This window comes from Rhinolophus ferrumequinum, chromosome 24 (assembly GCF_004115265.2).
Source record: "Rhinolophus ferrumequinum isolate MPI-CBG mRhiFer1 chromosome 24, mRhiFer1_v1.p, whole genome shotgun sequence".
Lineage (NCBI taxonomy): Eukaryota > Metazoa > Chordata > Mammalia > Chiroptera > Rhinolophidae > Rhinolophus > Rhinolophus ferrumequinum.
The window spans coordinates 25,757,173-25,782,711 of NC_046307.1; the positions used below are offsets into that span (position 1 = coordinate 25,757,173).

Genomic DNA, 25,539 nt, shown 5'->3' on the forward strand with positions numbered 1-25,539 from the left:
GTTGTTATCTAAGAGACTTTAATCTATTCTAAATCTGTTTTTTTATTTGAAGAGGATGATAATCCATGACTTGTTGGGCTGCTGTGAGGAATATTTGAGATTTAGTGAAATGCTTGCTGGACATATATGGTAGCAAGTGCCCGATGATTAATTTTTATCTCTTGTAGGTCAACCTGGAAATTAATAGGGATTAAGACATCATACTTTGTATTTGAACTGCTTTTTTTTTTTAAAAGAGCTTTTCACATGATCTCTAGTAATCTTACAACAAAACTGTGCTGTAGGGATAATTATTTCTGACTATTTTGCTGGCTAGTAAACCTGAGGCCCACCCAGGTTAGGTGGCTCATTCACGGTCTGTTTTCCTAATCCTTTCAGACCATTTGTGTGGTGAGGTTTCGCATTTTTTCTGGATCCCGGTGAATTTCCGGAAACTCACTAGTTTTCGGCCTTCGTTAAATCATTCATTCCCAAGCAAGGTTAGGCTGATCACACTTTAAGCGCCGGCAGCGTGTTTGTAGTCTCCATGACAACACCGCGGGTACTGCTGGGTTTTCAGCTGGGGAGGAAATGCGGGGAATTGCGCATGCGTCTTGTCCGGACGGTGCATGAACTCGGAGGCTTCCGTAGAGGGTGGGAGGAAGATGGCGGCAGGAATATTGGAACGTTTGGGTAAGAGTTTCTTAATGATTAAAGGGCGGTAGAAGGGAGTGGAAGTGGGACTCTGCGTTGACGGCTTGTGTTATATTGCAGGTACGTTATGGATGCAGAATCTGAGGGGGAAGCTGGCCGTGGGGTAAGTCTCCTCGGAGTAGCAGAAGGGCCCAAGGCCTCCTTACCAGTCTGTCAATCGCTAAGAGCCTATGTGCCAGGCTCTGCTTTAGGCTCTGGGGCCATGGAGGTGCCAGCTAGTCTTTGCTTTGTCACCCTATCGTTCTGCCGCCGTATTGCATAGCCCTCAAGGGATCGGGATGACCTGTTACCCAAGGGATATTGTAAATGTCTTTTCTGAACAGTCTCTTCTGATCTTTCTGAACGTGGTTAGATTCTCCCAGCCATGTTGGAACATCCAACTTTTCTAGTTATCTCTCTCGTTATTTGTTTACTCGAGCCGGGACTATTATAGACAGCCGCGGCTTACCTCGGGCCTTGTATGACATGCTTTATATGCGTTATATCATTCTCATAACATCCTATGCAGTATATATACTGCTATACCCATCTTTCAGACAAGGAAATTGGAGCTCCAAAAAGTAAAATAACTTGCCTAAGGTCCCCCAGTTATAGGAAGTTTTGAAGCTTTATACTACCCTCAGAGCGTCCTTTGACCGCAGGACAAAACTGTTCTTTAAGGTTCAGGAATGCAGTTGAGTCAGGACTCAAAAGAAGCCTTTCCCTTTCTCCTTTTCATTGTCCCTCTTTTGCAGTACAGTGATCGATATTTGGAGATTGATAATTTGATTGTAAATTTGCTGATCAGTGCATTTGTTAGCCTTTATTTGGTTTATATACGCTTTAGAGACAGCTAAGTCATGTGTGAATCTACTTTTTAACTGTGTGATTTGGGGGAAAGTTACTTATCTCTAAGTTTCAGTTCTCATATGCTATGGAAGTATTATTACCTACGTGAGATTTTTTTAAATGAGGATTGAATAATAGGAAGTATGTAATACAGTGTATGGCATATAATAATCCCACCCTAAATTTTAGCTGCTCTTGCTGTTTTTTATTGTTATAAATTATTATTGAGTTCCCATTACTTTTAGCTCTGTCCTGGGTTCTTGGGTCAGGGGGAGGATGAGGCGGGCTAAAGAAGAAAATAGTGGGCGCTGGCCCTTAGAATTTGTCTACACTTTGCTTTCTTAGATTATCTTCTATCACTCCATCCCAGCCATGCTGCTTTACTTACTTTTTCTGAATATGTTGTGCGTTTACTTGACACTTGGCTTTTTCATGCTCGACCCTCACTTGCTGTCTATCACAGCACTCCTGATTATTTAAAATCCTGTTCAGATGTTTCCCCTTCAGGAGGTTTTCTCAGCTCTCACTAAAAATGAAATAAATTTCTCCTTTTTTCGCATGTTTGCCTTGAATAGTCGCTTCACGTATACGTGTCTGTGAGCTTTTACTAGCTTATGTCCCCTGGACAGGTAGGGTCAGTTCTTGGTTTTTTTTTGAGCTCCAACATAGAGTCTTGCGCAAAGTGAGTATTTTGTTACTGTTTGTTGATTTAAATTGCCCTGCACTGATTTATACTGGGAAGCTCTGAGCAAGTAACTTAAGCAATTTGGCTTCAGTCTTTTTATCCTTATCATACAAGACGGTTTGATTTTTCTAGATAATTTCTAAGGCTCTTTCTAGTTCTGAAGTTACATAATTATAAGAATCCCTATTCTGGATTTTCTAATGGGAAATGATCACATAAAAACTAAGTAGAAAAGGTATAAATAATGCTCATGATAACTGTGTAAAATCTTAGAGATCATCTAATTCAGAGATTGGAAACTTTAATGGCTGCCAGACACATAATAGAAATAAATGAATTAGGAGAAGCGGTCCATGTAAAATGAGAGAGTGGTCGGGCCTACGGCAGTCCGTAGAGTGCATTCCTCATATGAAGGCTTTTAGTTGGATTAAGGAAACAATGCTGCTGACCAAATAAAACTTTTCTGTAGGCTATATTTGGTAGCAGGCTGGCAGTTTTCCAACTGTTGAATTCCAACTCTCCCATTTTACTGATGGATGCATTTGAGAAGTTTTGTGACTTACTAAAGGTTACAGAGTTAATACATGGCAAACCTAGGAATAAACAAAAAATTCTCTGGCTTTCACTAGTGTTCTCCCACACCATGTGAGAGAGAGAGTGATGGGCTCAGAAGAGATTTTCTGGGGAGTTTTTTTGGGAAGAGGTGACTTAAGTTTTGAATGAAGAATACATTTTGGTGGTTTAGAAATAGAAGGGCTAGTGTAAAACTTTGAAGACACTAGTGACTGAGATGTACATAGGTTAAAACTCCCCACAAGAAAAAGTTGAAAATGTCGTGCATTAGCAGTTTGGTGGAAAAATGACTACTGCAGTGTGATGTATTTGAATAAACAGTGGGCTACAGAAGATAGAGCTGGTCTCTACCAGGGACAAATATTGTCCCTTAACATTTTACTTAACTTCTCTGAGGCTCAGTTTCCTCATCTCAAAAAAATGAGAATAATATTTACGTTAGAGGGTGGTTGTGAGAATTGAGAGAATCAATAGTAAAATGTCTGTTGTAGTGCCTGGTACTGTGTAGGTAGATGTAGGGACAGGGATGATAACGTCATGACGTTCTTTCCAAGGAATCAGATATTATGCTGGAACCAATCAGTAACCACTCAATACTCTTAAATGAGATTGCATATTTCATCTGTCAGCCCTACTTCTATAGAACACTTAGCCAGAAGATAAGAAACTGAAACATAAATCAGCCTCCTTTTCTATTTAGTTAAGTCACTTGTAAGAGACTTTTCCAAAGTAAAGGGTAGAAATTATCTCTAATTTTGATTCATCTACACACACATGACTATGACTGGCGAGATTTGACAACCACAATGATTTTGTGCTCTTAATTAATGCTGACCCTGTCATCTGAGGGGTTGTGATTCCTTGCCTTTTAGGACAGTGGTTCTTAAATGTTTGTCACAAACCCCTTTGAGATATGAGGAAAGCCACAAAACGTCTTCGCAGAAGAATGCATATTGCAATCATAGCTTTGCTTGTAATTTTATAATCCTCAGTCTGGGAATCTCTGCACTGGGACATCACAACTAAATATTAGCACCTGTAATGCTAGCCATGCAATGAGTACACAGTAACGATTTCCAACGTGGGAAGTATGTTGGAAAGCATGTTGGGCCGTGGCCCTTGCATTAATGGGTGAAATAATATTTCCCTCAATTTATTTTGAAAAATTTCAATCTTATAGGAAAGCTGAAAAAATATTACAGTGTCTCACAAGGCATAGGACAAGCTTCTACAACAACGAATGACCCAAAATGTTAGTAGTGCAGAGGTTGAGAAATTTTGAGCATATCGTGGTCCAGAGTTGCTGGAATTTCACTTTTTTTGTTTGCTAAACTCTTGTTCCCTTGTTTGATTGTCCGTGGCTTTTCACAAAGTAAGATTATATTGAGTTATGAGAATATACAGATCAATTCAACCCTTTATTTTAGATTTTAATTGAGACGAGAGGATGTTCTTGTATCTTTAAAATGTTATCAGAAGTAGATTTGAAATAAGGAATTTTTTTTTACCTTCACGCATATAATAGAATGCTACTCTCAAAGTTGAGCCTGAGGCCAGTATTATCTTCATTCAGGACGTGGGTATACCTTGTAGTGAATTTCAAAATGAACTTTGAGTAATAATAGGAAGTATTTATTAGGAAGAGAGAACTTTGTCTTTCAAATTGTGACTTTAGAAAGTTTCAGGGACTCTGTTTTATCTGAATGAACTCTTAATCTTAAAATTTAGCATGTATCTATACTCTTTAATGTCTATGACTGTGGGTAGAATTTAAAACATGATGCTTTAACTTAATTCTCAAGTATTGGTAGATAGGGACACCAGAATAATGAGAGGAAGGAAATTCTTCATCTGGTAGTTCCAGTATACCGTCCGCTTTTGGCGTGAGCTCTGGCAGCCTCACCTTACTGTGGGCCCCCCAGTGTGTGTGTTATGTGTACAAGCACTTTGTTGAGTTGGTTCACAGCTACCTTGACTCAATTTACAGAGATACAGTGAAGCTAAAGATTTTTGGGATTCCTAGTAAATGAAAGGCTATTATCAGTGGTGATATTTGAATTTCAGAATGTTAAGGTTGATCCTAGATGTTTTTCAGTGCTTTTTTTTTTTTTAAAGATTTAACTTATATTGATTCTTTAGAATGCTAACAGTAAACTAGAGCTCTAGGCAACCTTAAAATTTAATGTTTGGAAAACAACAGTAATAACCCATGCCATCATTTTTTCTTTTTTTAATTATTGGGGATAATCAGGAAACTTTTACCAGGATGTCAAGTTATTGTTTTCAATCTAGTTGTGGGGCGGGGAGTCGGAGCTCAGCTCCAAGTCAAGTCATTGTTTTCAATCTAGTTGTGAATGGTGCAGCTCGCTGGCCCATGTGGGAATCGAACCGGTGACCTTGGTGTTTGAGCAGTGCGCTCTAACCACTGAGCAAACCGGCCGCCCACCTGCGGCTGAGCTCCAAGCTCAAGCCCTGGCTTCTCACTGGACCATGTGGGAATCGAATCAGCACCCTTGTTTGTAAGAGCTCGCGCTCTAACCTACTGAGCCATCCGGTCACCGGTCGCCCCTGCCATCATTTTTTAATTGCATCAACTTCCTTTTCTGGAGTTTGTTTTCTCAATGACCCTTCATAGGCTTTCTCACATAGAAAGGTGTCATAAAAGCCTCAAGTTTTGAAATAGGTTTATTTTCAGTTTTACCTTACGATTGCTTCATTTTTGTCTTCTTTAAGTTAGTCCAACAGCTGGCCAGGAGAGGGCGTATAGGAACTTGGGATTTAATATACTGAATTAAGTACCCTCTTTGGAGTATTATATTAATTGAATTTGATTACAGTAATTTAGTATTTACTTGATAATTCATTTTATGAACCATTTGAGCCCTGAAAGTGTTGTAGGTATTCAGAAAGCTTTGTCATTATTAATTCATAATGCATTTAATTTGTTAAGCATCATACTTAATTCATCGGATGTGTATTGAGGATTTGAGTGCTTCACATGGCCATTTACGATATTGTGATTTATATGTCCTTGACCAAATATATGTTTCTCATGTATATTTGATCTTCAGCTATAGTTCCCAGCTCCCCAATTCCTAGTATTTCCTGTGTTGAGAGTGACAAAAGTGTCTTTTGTTATGTTAAAGAGGTTACTTTTGGAAAGCATCCATCTATGGCTGTGGGCTGGTGGCCAATGGAACCAACCATGTGATTAGAGGATTGGAAGCTTTGATCCCACTTCCCTGACCTCCTGGAAGGGGAGAGCGGCTTGGGGATTGAATCAGTCTGCAGTGGCCACTGATTTAATCCTTTTTGCCTGTGTAATGAAGCCTCCATTAAAAACCCAAAAGGACAGGGTTTGGAGAGCTGCCAGGTTGGTGGACATGTGGAGATCTGGGGAGAATGGCACTCTCCGAGAGGGCATGGAATCTCCATGCCTTTTCCCCATACTTTGCACTGTGCATCTCTTCCGTTTGGCTGTTCCAGAGTTCTATCCTTTTATAACAAACCGGTGACCTAGTAAGTAAAATGTTTCTGAGTTTTGTGAGTACTCTAGCAAATTAATCGAGCCTGAGGAGGGGATATTGGGAATCTGATTTATAGCCAGTTGGTCAGAAGAACAGATAACAATGTGGGCTTGTGACTGGTCCCTAAGTGCGGTGTGTGGGGGGGGCAGTCTTGTAAGTCTGAACGCTTAGAGCCTACCCTTAGAGTCTGGGTTCTGATGCTATCTCTGGATAGAGTGCCCGAATTGCTTGGTGGTGTGTGGGAAACCCCTCTCCCCTCCACACATTGAACTGGGCCCAGGAACCCACAAGAGGGCTATAGAAACCATGGGCCTCACCCTGCAGCCATTTTTCAGAACAGTTCGTATAGGAATGGTTTCACTGAGGAGGCTTAAGGTAGAAGCCAAGGGGTTTGTGATTCTGTAACCATGCTGTCAGCGATGAGACTGCAGACAGAATTAAGGTTTGGAGAGACCATAGAGATTAGAGATGATATAGTCCAGTTCCTCTTTTCCTAGATAAAGAAACTGAGGTCCCAAGAGGTGACAAACGGTGTACCCAAAGTTAATTACAACTTTGTAGAAACATTAAATGATCATGACTATAAACACGAAAAGGTTTGACATTGTGTAATATAAAGTTTACAGTTCACAGGTTTTATTTTTTTGGAGAACAGGAGATATTATCTGTTCAGAGGGCCTAATTTAAAATTAGTACTAGCCATTTTTCATCTCCTAGATGTTTATCATCTAGACACTGTAGGGTACGGCACATTAATTATTGATCTACCAAAAGCAGAATGAAGTAGGTATTGTTCTCCTTATTCTGAAAGTAATAATATGTAAAATATATTAAGCCCTATTAAGTGTCAGGTAAGTATTTTACTGACAGTATCTCATTAGAGTGTCTGAAGAAGCCCATGAGGTGTTTACTATTATCACTCCATTTACTGATGAGAAAACAGATCTAGAAAGTTATGTGACTTAGCAAGGCCCTTCACTTAGTAAGTTAGAATTAGGATTTAGAGCCAGGGCTGCTTGACTCCATAGTCTCTCCCCTCATCTCCTGGCTTATAGTTTTATTAGGAAATCTTGCCCTTTAATGTTATGTATCTTAGTTTCGTGTTTTGCATTTAAAACATTGGAACCGAATGTGGATGACAAAGATACAGACGTTATCGGGCCCTGATCTTCATACTATGATGTAATGGTTACTTGAGATAGAGTAGGAGAAATGAGCCACTAGGAGAAGAATAGTTCATTCAGGAGATCATGAGGGAGGAGAAAACAACGTTAGGAAATACGTGACAGTATGAAAGCATGTGCCTTATTTAGGGAACAAAGGAGATGGTGGCCATAAGTAAGCTGAAAGGCCTGGTTGGACTTAGATTCTGAAAGGCCTTCTCTGTCTTGCCAAGGGGCTCAGACTCTGTATTTCAGGCAGTAGAGAACACCAAAGTTAGTTGCGTTATGTGGCTATATCAAGACGTATACAAAAGTAGACAATAGGATGAACCCTTACGAACCCATCACCCAACCTCAACAATTAACACATGGCCAATCTTGTTTTATCAATAGCCCTACTCTCCCCCCATCATATTTTGAAACAAATCCCAGATCCTATGTTATTTCATCACTACGTATCTCATTGAAAAGTATCAAATATCCAGTTAATGTTCAAATTCACAGTAGTTAAGTAGCTGTCATATTTTTGAAATAATAGTCCGCACATTGAAATTAGTTATTTGTCTTAAGTCTCTTTAATCTTAGGGTTCTTTATTCAGCTCTCTTTTTTCCTCTCTGTAGTTTATTTGTTGAAGAAATTGGGTTGTTTGTCTTGTAGAGTTTTGTACAGCTTGGGTTTTGCAGAGTACATCCTCCTGATGTGCTTAGTATGTTCCCCAGTCTCTGTATTTCCTGTATTTAATCTTAGAGGCTTAGTCGATTCAGGTTTAGTTTTTGTGGAAAGACAGCTTCATGGATGGTGGTACGTTCTTTGATCAGGAGGTGCATCATGCCAACTTTATCCATTAATTTCTTAGGGATTATAAAATGATGCTATTTGTCTTGCTTACTTAACAACTTTGAGGAATTCCACAGCTCAGGTCAGGTATCCATTATGTCTTCTTTAAATCTGTTTTAGGACTGGCCTGACTTATATTACAAAGTCATTATTTACTGGCCAGTCAGAGCAAGAGATCTTGTGTGAATATCTGTTTATTATTTGACTTATATGGGTTATTGACTTTTTACTCTTCTTAGCCTTCGGTAAACTAGCTCTTTGTGATATTTTACGTAAAAGCAGTATGTATTAATGAATATGTCTAGAATATTTACACTTGTGATCCTTAAATAGTTTCTGTCAAAATGGAGCTGATGTGGTTCAGAAGATTCATAAAGATTCTGCAAAAAGATTCTGCAAAAAGATTCTAAGTGTCTGTTGTTTTACAGGCTTCTTTCATCTTACACTGTTTTACCCCAGTCACACATCCACACCAGTGCTTCTCTTGACATTTTTCGAAAATGGGAGAAGAAGAATAAAATTGTTTATCCTCCACAACTGCCTGGGGAACCTCGGAGACCAGCAGTAAGTTTGTGGTAGAACTAATTTTGATAATGTACTCTCACTTTTTTGTGACTAGCAATGATTTATTATCCATGTTAAGAAAAGAAAAGTTATATAGCAATTTGCATGATCCTTTAATTGATAAAGAAAATGTACTAGATTTATCTTTTTGGCAGTTTAAAAAGATTGTATTTGTTGTACCTATTTGTTTGCCTTAACCTCCTTGGATGGGGCCTTAACTCCAAACTCAGCTACTCGTAATAGTTGGAGACTTACTGAGTTTTGATTCCAGGAGGCTTGATAATGATTCTTGATAACGGAGAATGAGGAGTTGGCAAGAGTGACTTAACATCATTGGCCAATATTTAAATGGTATATGGTTTTCCAGTGTTTTATATTTATATATAGATACTTGGTTGTTTTGTAATTCACAAACCTGTGAACCTAAGGTTTGAATTTAATCAGATATATGTACTGGGTTTTATTTTTAGTTGCTCAGAATTCTTTTGCCCTCTTCATACTGCTAGAGACTGCTCTAGTCTGAGATGTAAGACTCATTTCCAGCTAAATGTGAATGTGCTGCGGAATACATTTACATCTGTTAAAAAGTTTTTAGCAAGTAGTAATAGCATGAACAAGATGAAAACATTTGAATACTTAAGAAAATAAACTGTGGTAAGTACTTTAGAAATGGAATTACTGTGTTAATTATGAATCATTCCGTTCAGCAAACATCTTTTAAAGACTTTTGGGCTTTAAGGCGACTAGATAATCGATACCATCCAAGTATTGTCACTTGCTTAGTTTTTGTGTGAACTTGACAGCATACATTTCATTAAGATTCAATTGCTGTCTAAGTATTGGTCTGAATTAGTATAGTTTTGGTTTTTTTTAGTTTGGGGGAGTTAATTTATTGATTTAAAGAGTTCACATCTGATTGGGAAATACGAGGAGAAAGATGCTAATGGTGTAAACAAATACATTTGTCGCTTTCACATTTTATCATGCCATCAGAACTTAAAAGTTAGGTTTGCAGCAGAGTCTATGCTATTAGGTATTGACTCCATGTTGTAATTAACTAAAATTTAGAAAAAGTTACACATTTGTAAAATTATCATAAATAAAATATTTCTATAATTAATGAGCTTTCTTTACTTTTTTTTTTTTTAACTTTTATTTATTTTAAGTGTGTTTTTCCAGGATCCATCAGCTCCAAGTCAAGTAGTTGTTTCAATCTAGTTGTGGAGGGCGCAGCTCACAGTGGCCCATGTGGGGATCTAACCGGCAACCTTGTTATTAAGACCACGTACTCTAACCAACTGAGCTAACCGGCCGCCCCCAATGAGCTTTCTTTACTTCTTACTTGAGCTCTTTGAACTTAAATATTAATTGGAAATGAAATCCTAACAGTTATTTGTCAGTCCAGAATCTAAGAGCAAATTTTGTATTTTGTAGTACTAGTCTTTTTTGGATATTAAAACAAATGTACTCGAGATACATCCTAAATGTTAAAGTTAAAATAGTTAACAGTTGGTCATCTAGTTAACTTCAGCAAATGAAGAACAATGTCAGTACAGTCATTTGTTATGTATTAATATTGTGTTTCCTGAGACTATTTTGATTAACTGTTTTGAATCATTAATACTCATTATTATACAAATGCCTGTGTGAAGACATTTGGTTTGACTTTTAGGCACTTTGGCAAAATATAATTTAATTTTTTTATTTGGCACAGATTTTGTTTGAGTAATCTTTTTGGGGACAAATTATGACTTTTGGAAAATACCTTAACATTTTCTGACTTTAAATAGTATTTGGTAAATTGACTTTGGTGTAGCACTTATACTGTTATGACTGGACTATTAATGCCCTTCCTAAAGACCTACCTTATTAACAAGGTAACAAGGATGATTTGCTAACCTGGGCACATAGTTCATACCCTGTGCCATTGTGTACAGTGTCCCTTACACTTGCCAATCTGATAGCTGCCAGCATTTTAGAAATTACTTTTATGTCTAATTCAAAAGTGAGGCAGATAATAATTACCATTCTTTCATTCTGATCTTTCAGCATTGGAATATGTAGTTAAACAAATAATAGTGAATGGGGTAGTGAGTAAATCTTACAGCAGTAAGTTAAAGTGAGTGTCACCAATTTAGGTATGTTTTAGGCCACTCCTGTGATTTTTAAGACTACCTGCCTAATTTAGCTAGCACAAATTTCCAAACAATACCGATTCTTTTTTTTTTTTTTTAATTTAAGTTTATTGGGGTGAAAATTGTTAGTAAAGTTACATAGATTTCAGGTGTACAATTCTGTATTACATCATCTATAAATCCCATCGTGTGTTCACCACCCAGAGTCAGTTCTCCTTCCATCACCATATATTTGATCAATACAGATTCTTATGTACACTTGATCTTACCTGAGGCTTCATCATGGTAAAAAAAATAAGCCAGAGAGAAATTAATAGGGTTTCTTCATAGTAGTGATGCTTTGTTAATTTGGGCTTGAGTTTACTTTTTGCAATATCTTTGAAGAAAGCTATTTCAAATAAAAGTGTAGTGAGACTATATCAAAACTCTTGGAATAACCATTTCTATAAGAGGCATATTTTAAATTTATGGATTAATTGAAGCATTGATAAAAAGTCATGCTTATACATAAGGCTCTAATTCCCATTAAAGCTCTAATAAGGACTTTTATTAGGTGACACTATTTCATCGTTTGATTTATTATATGCATTGAAAAATAAACTCCTTTAAAAGTTACTGGTTTAGATGTTTCATAGTTTAGACTTACTTAATTTGAATAACTGTTTTGTGCCTCATGTCCTGACTTTACCTCATTTAAGATCTATAGGTTAGTTAATAGCAGTGACATTTAACCCAGGTCTTCTGGTCTACAGCGTTATGATAGGCTTATTTACTGAGCCTTTGTCTGGTTTATCTTCAGAAAGTGCCTTTAAACATTGCACCTGCCTAAAGTCAAAGTTGAACTTTTTAGTTTTAGAAGAGGATGATTTTTTTTTTTAAACAAAATTTGAAGATAATCATACAATTCAGGTTTAAAGGTAGCCTACCATGAGACACCAACAATTGAAAGTTTTCTATATAAAAGACGTTTCTGAGTATATTGATTTCTGCAGATTAGTGTTATCAGTCATGGCAGTTCCTCTTTCCTGTGCTGCATAGGACACTTTATTGCTGAAAATGTAATTTAGACTGTTGCTACAGTTTTTAGTCTGTCAGCTTCTATTGCAACTGAAATGAAATCTGCTGCATATTAACAGATGGCCACTTGAGAAAACTGTTATTTCTAAGGCATTTGAAAATTTCCTGCAGGAGTCAGAATGTTAGAAAATTCTGTGGTCTCCTTGATATCGTTTGCCTTGACGAGTGCTTTTTAAATTTTTTTAAAGTGGCAGTATGTACTTAACTATAAGCTTTACATGTTTCATAATTTAGACTTATTTTTACTTCATTTAAATAACTATTTAGTGCATTACATTCTAACTTAACTTTACCTCATTTATTGCATTGGTTAGTTAATAGCATATAGTAGTGCAAAGACTGAATTTTAGAGTCTTAAGTGGAAATTTGAAGATACACCCAGAGATTGTATGAGGCACTTCACATTCTTCCTGTATGACATTTTGGCTTCTAGCTTTGTCTCTCACGAGCTCTGTGGTCTTGGACAAGTCATTTGATTTCTCTGATTTTTTCACTTTGTAAAATGTTTCCTCTCCCGACTCAAAGTTAGATCAAATGAAATAATGGGCTTGAAAATTCTCTGTGAACTATAAATTGTTTAATGGATGATTGAGTTAAAGCTTAAATAGGATATACCTACCACTATAAATGGAAGATAATAAAAGCTAACATTTACTAAGATTTTTCCATGTGTTAGGCACTGTAAAGTGTTTTTCTTACATAGGTTATTTTTATTTAATCCTTATTGTAGTTTTAGGAGGTAGGTACTATTATCTTCATTTTAAAGAAGGAGAAATTTAGGAAGAGAGAGGTTTAGTAGCTTGGGTTCTGTAGCTAGTAAGCGGTAGAGCTAGAACTTCAACTCTGGCAGTCTGATTCTAGAATCTATGCTCTTGACCAAACACTTAGAGTATTGGCTTTCCTATGAAAACAGTTATTTTGTCCATTTTGCCATTGTTCTTTTCACTAACAGGAAACTATTTTTCTTGTTGTACCTTTTCTTTTCTTTTGTTTTTTTTTCAGCCAGCTGAATGTTTTTAAAATACTTTCATGTAAATCTTTTACTGTTCCTCTGGATAGAAATGTTGTACATATTGGCACAAACTAGGCAGTTTATAGTTTCTATTCCTCTCTTAGTAATCTTTTTAACATGATGAAACTTTGGAAAACGACACCTTTGTGTAAGGAAGTAATATGTCCAAATTTTAAATAATGTTTTTATTTCTTACAGCATCATTTTCATTAGGCATAGCAAGTAAAAACTTTTTATTAACAGTATGTGACTGTCATTTTGATATAAACTTACTTTTTTTTTTTCTATTTTTAAGGAAATCTACCATTGTCGAAGACAAATTAAGTATAGCAAGGACAAAATGTGGTATTTGGCAAAATTGGTAAGCTAAAAAGACTACTACCATATAATACTTAGGAAAAGAAGCTGTGAATTTCCGCCCAGGATTTGAAAAATAAAAAAAATTTGCCCCAATTTCTCTAAAAAGTGAGGAATATAATTGCATGTTCAGATGATTGATAGGTAATTCAAAAATGATTGTTAAGAGATGGGTGATTTTGCTTCATTTTTTTTACTTTTCTTCTGAGAAACAAAGTCACATTGGATTCATAGATATTTAAAACAAAGACATCAGGAATCTGGCTATAACAAGAGAATCCAGAAAACAAGCTTCTTCACCTGTAAAAGTTGATTCAACCCGTTTCCAAACTGTTGCTTTCTAAGTTTTTCTGTGGAAAATGAAATTTAGGTATAAGAGGAGACCAAAGCAGCAAATAGACATATGATGCCCTTATCCTGTAGGAGAAAGAGATGCTTTTAATGCCTCATGTGGTCCTTGCCAACTCATGACCTCTCTCTGTCATGTCTGCTCTGTCTTTTAATATTAATGAACATATCAGCAACTGAGGTTTTATGACTAACATGTTTAAGATTTTGGCTTAAAGAGGGTGGCGTCCTTTCTCAAACTTGTTTTCTTTTGCCTGCATTTAGTGAGCTGTTTTAATTTTTAATTATTGAAACACTTTTCCTAGTTTTGTTGAGATATAATTGACATATGACTACTTAGCTACTTTTAGAAGTTATTTAGATTATGTAAGACATTTGCTTTTCGTTTAAAAGGAATCATTGACTTTGTAAACTAACTTGCTTATTTTCTCTTGTTTGTCACCCTTTAATTCTAGATACGAGGGATGTCCATTGACCAGGCTTTGGCTCAGTTGGAATTCAGTGACAAAAAAGGGGCCCAGATAATTAAAGAGGTAAACTGAGGTTTTGGAGGAGGGTGCATAACTGTTTTGCAGGTGTTAGTAAGCTCAGCGTAAATCCTGAATTTTCTGATGTAAATTCATAGCTGTTATAACACAGACTTAGGGCACTCAGTTTCATTAGTGCCCTTGTATGTTAGGAATGTTGTGTGTTTTAAGCATTCTTTTTTCCTGAGATGCTTTTATTTGCATTAGACATTTTTATTTTACTGTCTGTGAAGTGATAAATCTTATTTTTAATGATTAGATCTTGAGAGCTTATGATTTTACAACTAATTGTGTTGAAAGAGCATTGGACTCGGACTCAGGAGACTTGGAATCTAGTCCTGTCTCTGATGTTTCTATCGTGACGATTGGCAAGACACTTAATTAGTCTGGTCTCGTTTTTCTTACCTGTAAACCAGGTGGGATTTGGCTTAGACTCTCCTTAAAGGCCCAGCTGTAAATGTAGCTGATTCACTGAGTGCAAATGTGCTAATGATAACTGCACTGATTCTGGTTACAGAAAGCCGGATTGAGGACATCTAGGGGTATCAGCATTATTTCCTGGACTTCTGTTAACTGTCTCACCTAAAGTCAGATCTGATCTTTTCAGTTTAGTACTTGAATAGTTGAGATTGATGGATTCAGACTTCTAAGAGGGTCCATTGGAATGCCTGTATTTAGTTCAGTTCAGAATACAGTTACTAAGCATCTGTGTGTACCGGTCTTGTACTGTCTTCTTTATCTTTAAAAGAGTGAAAGATCTGGTTTCTCTTATTTCTGACAATTTTCCTGTTTTAAAAATTGTGTTCTGGAGGAAGTTAACCTAATTCAAAAGGTCTATGGAGTTTAAATTTAATAATTCTAAAGGAAATTTTCAAGTATGATTTTTCTCTACTTGTCTGATGTTGTTAATGGTTACTTTGGATCGAAGGTTTAAGAATTTTCAATAAGATTTAACTCTTGAGCTTCTTGAACTTTTGGCGAGTCTCAGACTCAAAGACATAATATTCATTACCAAGGGTACTGCTACAAGGGCTGCTATCTCCTCCTTCACAGCTCACACCTTCCATTTAAAACAGCAGAATGGACTGTGTTCCTAGCATTTGCAGTCTGAGGAAGGAAGTACCCCTTTTGCTTAGTACTGTTATTATTTGATATTTTCTTTTTAAAATTGACTATAAAATGGAGACGTGATTAACAGTCATTATAGAGATAACAACAATAGATGAGAAATTTAATTTCATTTTAGTTCAGAGTCAGCCATGTGAATGAATGCTTTTCTTTTCCTTGTTTAAGATTCTTTTAGAAGCACAAGATATGGCAGTGAGAGACCACAATGTGGAATTCAGATCCAATTTATATATAGGTAAGATCTTTTATATTTTTAGCATTGGAAAATGTCTTCTAATAGTGATGTGAAGTTCTTTATCTAACAGCGTTGATATCTGATTACTTAGGACTGGGTTTGCCAGTGAAAATTGCTAGTAATAGCTTATTCCTTAGCCTTCAGCATACTAATGTTAATCTGTGTAAATGGTAATAACTTGACTGCTTTGCTGTTACCTGTTCTCTAATGAGACTGAGATCATGAAACCTGTTGGCAATAATTTTTGAATAATGGATACCAAGATGGTACATAGAGTGGTCCTTTAATTATAATAAAACTAAGAAAGAACATACTGGGTTTTTTTTTTTTAAATTAAACTATCTTTGTCATTTTATTTTTTTATTGGGGAATATTGGGGAACACTATGTTTATTCAGGGCCCATCAGCTTCAAGTCAAGTCGTTGTCCTTCAATCTAGTTGTGGAAGGCACAGCTCAGCGCCAAGTCCAGTCGCCGTTTTTAACCTTAGTTGGAGGGGCACAGCCCACCATCCCATGTGGGAATCGAACCGGCAAGCTTATTGTTAAGAGCTCGCATTCTAACCAATTGAGCAATTCGGCCACCCCACTGTTGTTGTTTTTTTTGTTTTGTTTTGTTTTTAATATAACTGATTTTTTTAAATAAATAAATTCTTTGTCAACCCTAAGGAGGTAAATAAAGGAACATGGGTGGACTTAAAAAGAATCTTTATTTATAAGGTGCCAAGCCAGGTGCCTAATCCATAAAGCTGTTCTATCATTTAACCTTCCAGTGACCAGACTGGAAAATCTGTTGAATTATAAATGCCAAGGGGGCTTGGAGGGCTTAGATGACCCAGATGTATTTGTTTCCCTTTGGTATTAGACCCTGAAGCATTACCTTGGGTTTTGTATGCCTATTCCACATCAAGTTAAACTAATGTAAGTGAAAATGCTTTGGGAAGCATTTGTACAAAATGGAAGGGATTTTTTTGTAGCGTACCTTCACACAGTTCTTTTTCCAGAAAGAGACCGACGTTGAAAGAGACCGACGTTTATCACAAAGCTCTTTTGCCCCCTCCCAACACCACAGTAAAGTGGAGCAGTAGTTGGAGTTAATGTTTTCCTCTCACTTCAGCAGCAATTACTCGTAACCTCAGCAGTTTTGTAATCCAACAAAGACGGTGCAGTCGAAGCAAAAATTTCTCCCTCTGCCAAACCTACATGTAAGAAGAATTGTTTTATCTAAAGATATTTTAAATTCAAGATATGGAGAACTGCTACTCGCCAAATAGAGGAAAACAGGCTGAATCATTATGGGGGAAATTAGTTGTGCCTTATAATTTTTCACAATTAGAGTAAAAAAAAAAATCATCTAAATTCCACTTTGTCACATAACCTGTGCCCTACTGGATATATGTATTCTGCTTAAGTTAAAATCTCACCTGGAATTGATGCTGTGACCACACCTACTTCTGAAATTCAAAGGAGTTAAGATTTTCAATTGAAATATCTTATTTTAAAGCTGAATATTGTATAACTAAATATATTGTGGTACATGCAAAGATGTAGAGGGAAATCAACACGACAACTCAGAAGATGCAGGGCCACAGTTCGTCAGGAGCATTTTCTTTTGGGAGCAGCATGACTAGAGAATGCTGGGAAGGCCCAGAATCAGTGGAAAAGGAGAAATGGATGGAGAGCAAGACCATTTGCTTAAAACCTCTTGGTGACCCTTCCTGCTCTGTGACTGAGTAGCAAATTAAATTTAATTGTATTCAGTTTCATAGGAGTGTGGGCTTCTTAGCTAACAGGCAACACTTTGTAATGGAATTCGGGTACCAATGAAATAGAATTTTGTCTTTAAATCCATTTCGGTAATTGTAGTAGAGAGAGATAGGGCGAGGAGCTTTAATCCTGTCTTCCCAAATGAATGAGCAAAGTCCAGTGTTGCCATTAAGGAAAAATAAACTCATCTAATCCTACGTGTGTGTGAATGGGCCTTTAATTCACTGGTCTCTTTATGTACATTTCTGCTGAAAAATACCTGCCCCACCTGCACCCTCTTTTCATCCAGTTCCGTGTACAAATCTTTTTTTTTTAATTAAAGTTTGTTGGGGTGACAATTGTTAGTAATGTTACATAGATTTCAGGTGTACAATTCTGTAATACATTGTGTATATCTCACATTGTGTGTTCACCACCCAGAGTCAGTTCTGTTTCCGTCACCATATATTAGACCCTGTTTACCCTCTTCTAGAGCCACCCCCGCCAAATCTCTTTTCTTAAGTAGGGCTGATAGTTTGAATTTGTCTTAAGATTTAAAAAACTCACTTGTTAACTATTTTGTTGCCTGATTCTATAATGAATGAAAAAGAGATGAGTAAGCTCAGGAAGATGAAGTATCTTACCATGACACATCAGACATTTTATCCTTGTGTTTGCCAAACTTCCTAGGTAAGAATCATCTGAGGTTCTTATTAAAAATACAGATTCCCAGGCCTCCCCACAGACTCACTGGATTGGAAACTCCAGGAGAGAGGCCTGGGTAAGTACCCTAAGTGATTCTTACTTATAAAATGTGGGAAACTGATTTATCTTACTGTATTCTTAGAAAATGCCTAGGCATTTCATTCCATAGACTTCTTTTGGAGTTTTGAAAGACTAGCTACTTGTTGGCTACCATTTCAGCTCAGCAATGGTTCTTTCAGTCCCCTGAAATAAGTCTAGGCATTTTAAGGGAAGTGCATTTTGGTAGCATATGTTCTCATTATATGGTAATTCCTTCAAATTCTGTCATCTGTCTAAAGCTAATATCTGGTGTTGCATGACCACAGAGTTTGAAAATTCATTTCCTTTTCAAACTTATAATGATGACTAATGACACTCTGAGTAGCCTTAACAAGTGGACACGGACTAATAAAATGTCACTGCTTAGTGATTCATGGCATCTAAAGTGATTCACTTCAGAGAAAGTGATCTACTGCACATCAAGTATTCTGGGCTCAGAGCGACGAAGTGGGGAGGGGGGTTTCTAATGTTGAAATGTCAAGGTTCTCATTTACCTCAATGCGAGTACTAGGAAATACTGACAATATGTTAAATACCTGGTACCCACTGAGCATTCTCTTTAGAAGAGCATTATCTTTGGCACTGTCTTTAGAAGGTTGTTCCTTTTTGAGATGTCTTAATGTTTTTTCTTTCATTCAAAAAGTATTTGAGTACCTCCAATGTGCATACCGCCTACACAGTCAGGTGGTGGTGTATCTTTTATAGCAATTTAAAACACTTAGTACATGCAGTTTTGTTCTTTGGCAGAAACAGCCCTTTGGAAGTATACATAAATTATTCTTCTGAGTTGAAACAAAACCATGTTACACTATTAGTATTATATGGTCTTGAACAACTTTGAAACTTATTTTAGAATTTGAGCATATATACCAGAGATGTCTGTATTGCAAATATGATATGAATTAGGCGAGGCTGTGTTTCAAAATCATTTCTGTTCCTTGTGGAGCATGAACTTCTGCGGTAATACAAAAAGAGTAGAAGTTTAGTTGAGGAAGTGACTTTCCAGGAGAAACATGAATACATACACCAGGTAGCAAGCATATGGTTTGGGACCAGAGAGTAATAGATAAATGGTGTTGTTGGAGTAGTGAAAAAGAAGTCAGTATGGGTTAGAATAGTCATGGATATTTTTTAGAAAAATTCGTCTTTTGAAGATAGGCTTTTGGGGATCTGAGAGTGTTCAGGAGAAACGAAGGTTGTCAAAGCGAGGTAACCACATATGCAACGGCACATAGGTTAGACTGAGCACTAGTGTGATACGATGAGTAGAATGTAAAGGAGGTAGAGGGTTGACCTAGAGCAGATAGAATCGAGAGAGTGGCTTGGGTCTAGATTCCAGAGGGCTGAACGTGGCAGTGTGTGGCATTTGGTTTTAACTGTATCAAAGAGGAACCACAGGAAGTTTTTGGTTAAGAGCTCTGTGTTATTAAGGCAATGATTTAAGACTATTAACTGTGGGCATTGGTTTTCAAATTGTGCTCTGGGGCCTCTAGGGGTGGGCTCCTTGATGTCTTGGTCACGGCTGTGTCCTCGGAGCCCAGGCCCTGGTAAGGGCCTGGTACCTGGTAAGAATGCAGAAGTATTTGTTGGGTGAATGAAGGGCACAGTTTGGAATCTCTCTCTGTTTCAGTTGCAACTGATCCACATGACGGTGGGCTTCACATGTTGTTTCGTTTTGATTGAAATGGTTCCATACTAATGCAGTTTGAAAACCCTAATAATGGAAGAGAGACCGGAAGAGGGGAGACCAGAAATCAATGTGGAATCTATAGCCTAAGTCCTGACTTCACTCAGACCTCAGAGTGGCTGAGTTACGATTCCCACTGTAGTGTGTTAAAGAATCCTTGTGTTTCAGAAAGATTAATGTTTCTGTTTTGACATGGAAAAAGGATGGCATTATGTGCCCTAAAGCTTGGCAGATGATATTTTATGGCTTGAGGATGAAATGGTGACTGGCATTTAGCGGGTATTGAGCATCTATTCTTACGTGTTTTGGGGAAGATGGAAGGAAAATGGTAGTTAACATAGACCCTAGTGTTGATCACTGTGTGTTGATAGATTATATAGATTAGATAGCTGCACAGATAGTGTTGATACTTCCTTCACTCGAGTAGTGTTTCGTATCCTCAGAGTATTTGGAAATCGGTGCTCAACTTGGGTAGAGGAGCAGTTTTGGACAGGAGCAGCCATACTGTTTGTAAAACGCTTTTTAGAAGGTTTCTAAACCCTCCCCAGCATCACTGTTCTTATTTCATGGTTTCTTCCTGACCAGTTCATCCAGGAACTGGGTGGCACTTCATTGTAAAGTGATTTGTGTAATGCTGCTTTCTCTTTGGAAATTCTTTAAAAAAAATTTTTTTTATTGAGGTATAATTGACATACAACATTATATTAGTTTCAGGTGTACAACATGATTCATTACTTGTATATATTGTGAAATGATCACAATTAAGTCTAGTTATCATCCATCACTACACATAGTTACAGAATTTTTTTTCATGTGATGAGAACTTTTAAGATCTACTTGCTTAGCAACTTTCACATATACAATACAGTATTATTAACTGCCCTTGCCATGCTGTCCATTACATCCCCATGACTTTCTTATTTTATAACTGGAAGCTTGTACCTTTTGACCACCTTTACCCATTTTGCCCCCAACCCCTCCACTTTTGGAAATTCTTAGACTCGTTTCTTTAGCACCCAGTAGATGGAGTTGATGCAAGGGCAGCAGTTCTCTCCTTGTCTCACTGAGACCCGCCGCAGTTTTCTGAATCACTTTATCCTTAGCTTTCTCTTTGGCAAAGCTCGGATGCTCCTGCTCAGACCCATTCATGAGACGATTGTAGTTAGATGGTTGTCAGACACATACTTTGATATTGTTCCTATATTTTTAAAGTTATGTCACAGTAAGAATATAAATATTGTGAGTATTGAAGTGGCTTAATTTGTTGTCTGTAGATTTTACCTTTTTAAAAGGCCTATTAAATTAACTAAAATAGTAACTGATGAAATAAATTCAGAGAACAGTAGAAGGTGGTTAGTACTCTGATTTACGGGGGGTGAACAGATTACTTATGTAATATTTAAAAGATTTCTTCAAAGTTTACAAGGTCCATCTTTGACATGCAGAATGGGGGATGGGCGGGGAGGGGGGCTGTTGTGATACGGGAGTTTCTAAAACTGAATCAGAATTATTTGGGGGGAGCGGGGGTGGCGGTATTTGGTCAGGATGTAATTTCCAAGGCCACCCCAAATATTCTAAATTAGAAGAATCTCCAGAGATGGCGTCTCAGCAGCAGCATTTACAGTGTATTCCCTAGGTGAGTGTGATGTAGCTCGCCCGAGGACCAGCATTTGGGAACCATTGGTTCCAGGGGCTTCTCATGGAGTTAGAATAAAATCAGAACTCCTCGCCTCAACCTACAGGGCTCTACGTAATCTTGCCTTCATCTCTGATCTCTTTCCCATGTTTGTACCACTCTTGGCCTTGCTGACCGTGTTTCAGCAGGCTGGTCTTTCTGTTCCTAAAACAAGCCAAGGACATTCCCACCATCGGGCCTTGGCACGTGCTGTTCCATCTGCCTGGAGCACCTCGGCCCTAGATGTTTGCGTGGATGATTCATTCTGCTCTTAGGTCAAATGTCTCTTCCTCCTGACAACCCCCCAGTCTGAAGTTGCCTTCCAACACCACATCAATCTCTGTCGTTTCAATGTTTTATTCATAGCACCTGTCACTAACTGAAATGATCATATTTCCTGTCTTCTCTAAAATGTGCGCTGCAGAGACAGGGCCCTTGCTAGTCTGTTCACTCTGGTGTCTCCAATTCCTAGAAGAGAGCCTGGTGCTTAGTAAGTACTCAGGAGGTACTTGTTTTGAGACAAACCTGCTCTGGCCAACCAGCGAGCTCATGTAGGCTTCGGATCCAGTTGAAGGCAGGGCAGAAACTGCTCAACTGATTGCGCTGTAGTCTTGTGGATACAGTCATTTCCTATAATTCTCTTTTTCTTCCTTGTCTAGCTGAGTCCACGTCAGGGCGAGGCCAGTACCTGAAACGCATTCGATACCACGGCAGAGGTCGTTTTGGGATCATGGAGAAGGTTTATTGCCATTATTTTGTGAAGTTGGTGGAAGGCCCTCCACCGCAACGGGAGGCACCAAAGACAGCGGTCACCCACGCCAAAGAGTACATTCAGGAGCTTCGAAACCGGACCATCATTCACACTCTATGATGGGGAATTCAGACTCCACAGTGTATATAGTTTGCCATTTATGCCCTAAAAACAGACAGCAATTAAAGACAGATGCTTTTTATGATTTGTCATTGAGTTATTGAAGTGACGAAGTATAACTGCTAGTTTTACGAGTATGAGTATTTATAAGGTTGCCCGTCTCTCTTGAGCCTCTGGGAATATTTTATGCACTTGCAACTTGGGACGGAAAATCAGCTTCAAACATAGTAACAGACTATAATTCAGAAGGCTTTTTTGAATACCTTTTGAAGGAAATATTAACTTTCTTGCAGGTGGAAGTTTTGATATTGGACTTGAGTAGAATGTTACAGGATAAGAAAGCTTGTCCTTATTTCACTTGATTTTCTCTTGGGAACAGGGGAGGGGATGGTGGAAGTGAGCATAACTGCATGTTGTTTCATTGCAATATTTTAGGGCATTCTGTGGCTCTGTTTTCCCTCCTACTGTCGGTACAGGCCAATGGGTGAGGGGTTGTATTTTCCTTTACTGTTTTAGCAGTAACTTGAAATTATAGGAGTTTATTGGATATATTAATCTAAAACTCCAAAAACCCTTTAACTCAGAGTTTTCTTGTAGTTTAATAAAGACTGTTTCCATGTCTCCTTCTAACAGTGCTTTCTGTTGCTTGGATATTTTGTTTAGGATGATTCATTTTTCAGAGTGAATTCGGTTGCCGAGAGAGGAATTGAACCAGGCTCAGCGTTGCATTCTAAAAGGAGACAGCAGGTGGCACTCGCTCCCTCTAGTTAGCAGAAAATTGTTAGTGTTAAATTAGTGTTCAGCTCTCCCAGGCTCTGCCTGATACACTTGTGTTCACTGACAAAAAGCACTCTGTCCACGGCCCTAGTCCAGTGTTTCTCAGACTTTTACATGCACAGGGAGAATCTGGGTGCTTGCTTGTTAGCGCAGACTTCTGAGTCTTGCCCCAGTGATTCCAATTCACTAGGTCTTGTTCCAGAAATCTGTTTTAAGCAAGCACTTCCAGATGATTCTGTTGTAGGGGACCATACTTCGAGAACAGTCCACTAGTCAAATGAAGAATGTGGTTTTAATGCCATATTTTAAAGCGGCATTAACAACAGGTACTATTCACTGGAACCTCATTATTTGCCAAGCTCTGTGCTAGTGTTATTTTTCATTATTCTTCACAACATCCTACAAACGTAGGTGTTATTTTGCCACTTTCTAAAGAAAGAAACCAAAGCACACAGAATTTGAATAACTGTCTCAGCATCACAGAGCTTATAAATATTGGAGCTATTATTTAAGCTAGGTTTCTCAAGTACTGGTTCTGCATACCTAACGAATATACACGTGGGTTTTTGTGCCTCTCCAGTGAACTGAATGTGTAGATAAAAAGGCAAAGGGCTCAGTGGAATAAGCCACTGATGTTTAGGACAGACTCATGCTGTGGCCCTCAGCTGTTGTCGCGTGGAATCATGGACCGATTACAATCATGAGTGGTAATGGCGACCTGCGCTGTAGTGCTTGTGTACTCAGTAAGCGGAAGGAAGACTGAGCAGGTCCTTTCCCTCCCTCTCCTCCATTTCATCCATGTGTAAAACAAGAGTCTCGGTGTTCTTCAGAATCACTTGAAGAACTTGTTAGAAAATGCAAATTCCTGGGCCCTACTCTCAGACTAAGTGAGTCAGCATCCGGGGTGGGAGACCAGAGGCCTTGCACTTTTAACAAACGCCCCAGCGCTGTGCGTGCTGGGGAATCACCGGTCTAGCGAGTCTCTCTGCTCTCTTGGTGCAGATGGTCCATGAGCCTTCGCCGTGGAGTTTTGACTTGCTTGGGTGTTACTAAAATGAGCCAGGTGGTGATGTGGACTCCATAACTATAAATTATGTAACAGAAGGTACTGCTTCAATCAGGCTAGCCGGTAAAGCTATTCTGACAAAGTTAAGGACAAAACAGACCCTGGATTCTAATGAAGAAATTTTGCTTGGGATCTCTCTTAAGCCTTCATTTGGAACTGCTGGTGTGTTAAAAAGTGTAATAATAGTTAACACGTAGCAGTATATCCATAACAGTGTTTTAAGCACTTTATTTACATTATCTCAATTGATGAATCTTTCCCACTGTGACTGGTGCAGAGTACATCTGGTTAGTGTCCAGGGCTGGGTAACCACACGAACATTTTGGCTCCCACTTTTGAAGTTTATGTGTTCAGAAACTAATGTCTGTTCTTTAATGGCAATTTCTGAATGCTTGTAATTCCTTCTGTGCTTGCCAGAGAATTATGATTGACTTAAACTTTTTATGTTGGAGTGAAGCACCTTCAGAAAGTACGCCAACCACAAGTATATGGCTCAATAACTGATGAACTGGCGAACATGCCCAAGTTGCCAGCTGCAGAAAGAGAACACGACAACACCCTGAAGCCCCCTTCATGCCCTCTCCCAGTCACTGCCCACCTCTTTACCCCCAAACAGCCATTATCCTGACTTTTAACATATGATAGATTGTTTGAAAAAATGGTTAGCTTTTGTTTTTTTCTACTCAATTTATTTGTCAACCATTGTATGCCCGGAGCTGAGGCTATAGGCAGTGAAAGAGGAAACTGTCCCAGCCCTGTGGAGCTCACACACTGATGGGGAAGAGACTATAAATCAGTAATTGCAAATGTTTACTGTGCTGAATATTATGGAAGTGGTGGGCCAGGGCTCTGGGAGCAGACATCAGGGTGCCCTGAAAAATAAGTACGGCTCTTTTGGGGGAAAGTTTATTTCCTTAAAGAGATGGAATGAGGGGAAAGGGTAAAAATGACACATGTCATATGGATTAGTAAAGAGTTGTGTTACCCGAATGCCCACTTGGGTTTTGTTTTTAACATTAGGACCATTGCATGCTTCCACAAGTTATGATGTATGTAGGATGTGTGATGCAGGTGGGAGATGTACTGTTTTTGGAGCTGACTCTGATTTACCAAACTTTATAAGGTTCCTGTTAAGCCCAGGGGGAAAGGCATGTGAAGTATACTGCAAAAACCTAAAATAAAACGGACGTGTTTTTCTGTAAGTGATAAAAAAATTAGATTTTTT

The 25,539-nt window shown here is 38.1% G+C and overlaps 1 protein-coding gene across 1 annotated transcript; it reads left to right on the plus strand.

The window, feature by feature from the left end:
- The first annotated feature begins 591 nt into the window (after positions 1-591).
- Positions 592-23,103, plus strand: MRPL22 (mitochondrial ribosomal protein L22). Its single transcript, XM_033096846.1, has 7 exons — positions 592-672; positions 754-796; positions 8,736-8,871; positions 13,391-13,456; positions 14,256-14,333; positions 15,621-15,690; positions 22,260-23,103. The coding sequence occupies exons 1-7, from the start codon at positions 609-611 to the stop codon at positions 22,469-22,471; spliced, it is 669 nt and encodes a 222-aa protein (XP_032952737.1). The 5' UTR covers positions 592-608; the 3' UTR covers positions 22,472-23,103.
- Positions 23,104-25,539: the final 2,436 nt, after the last annotated feature.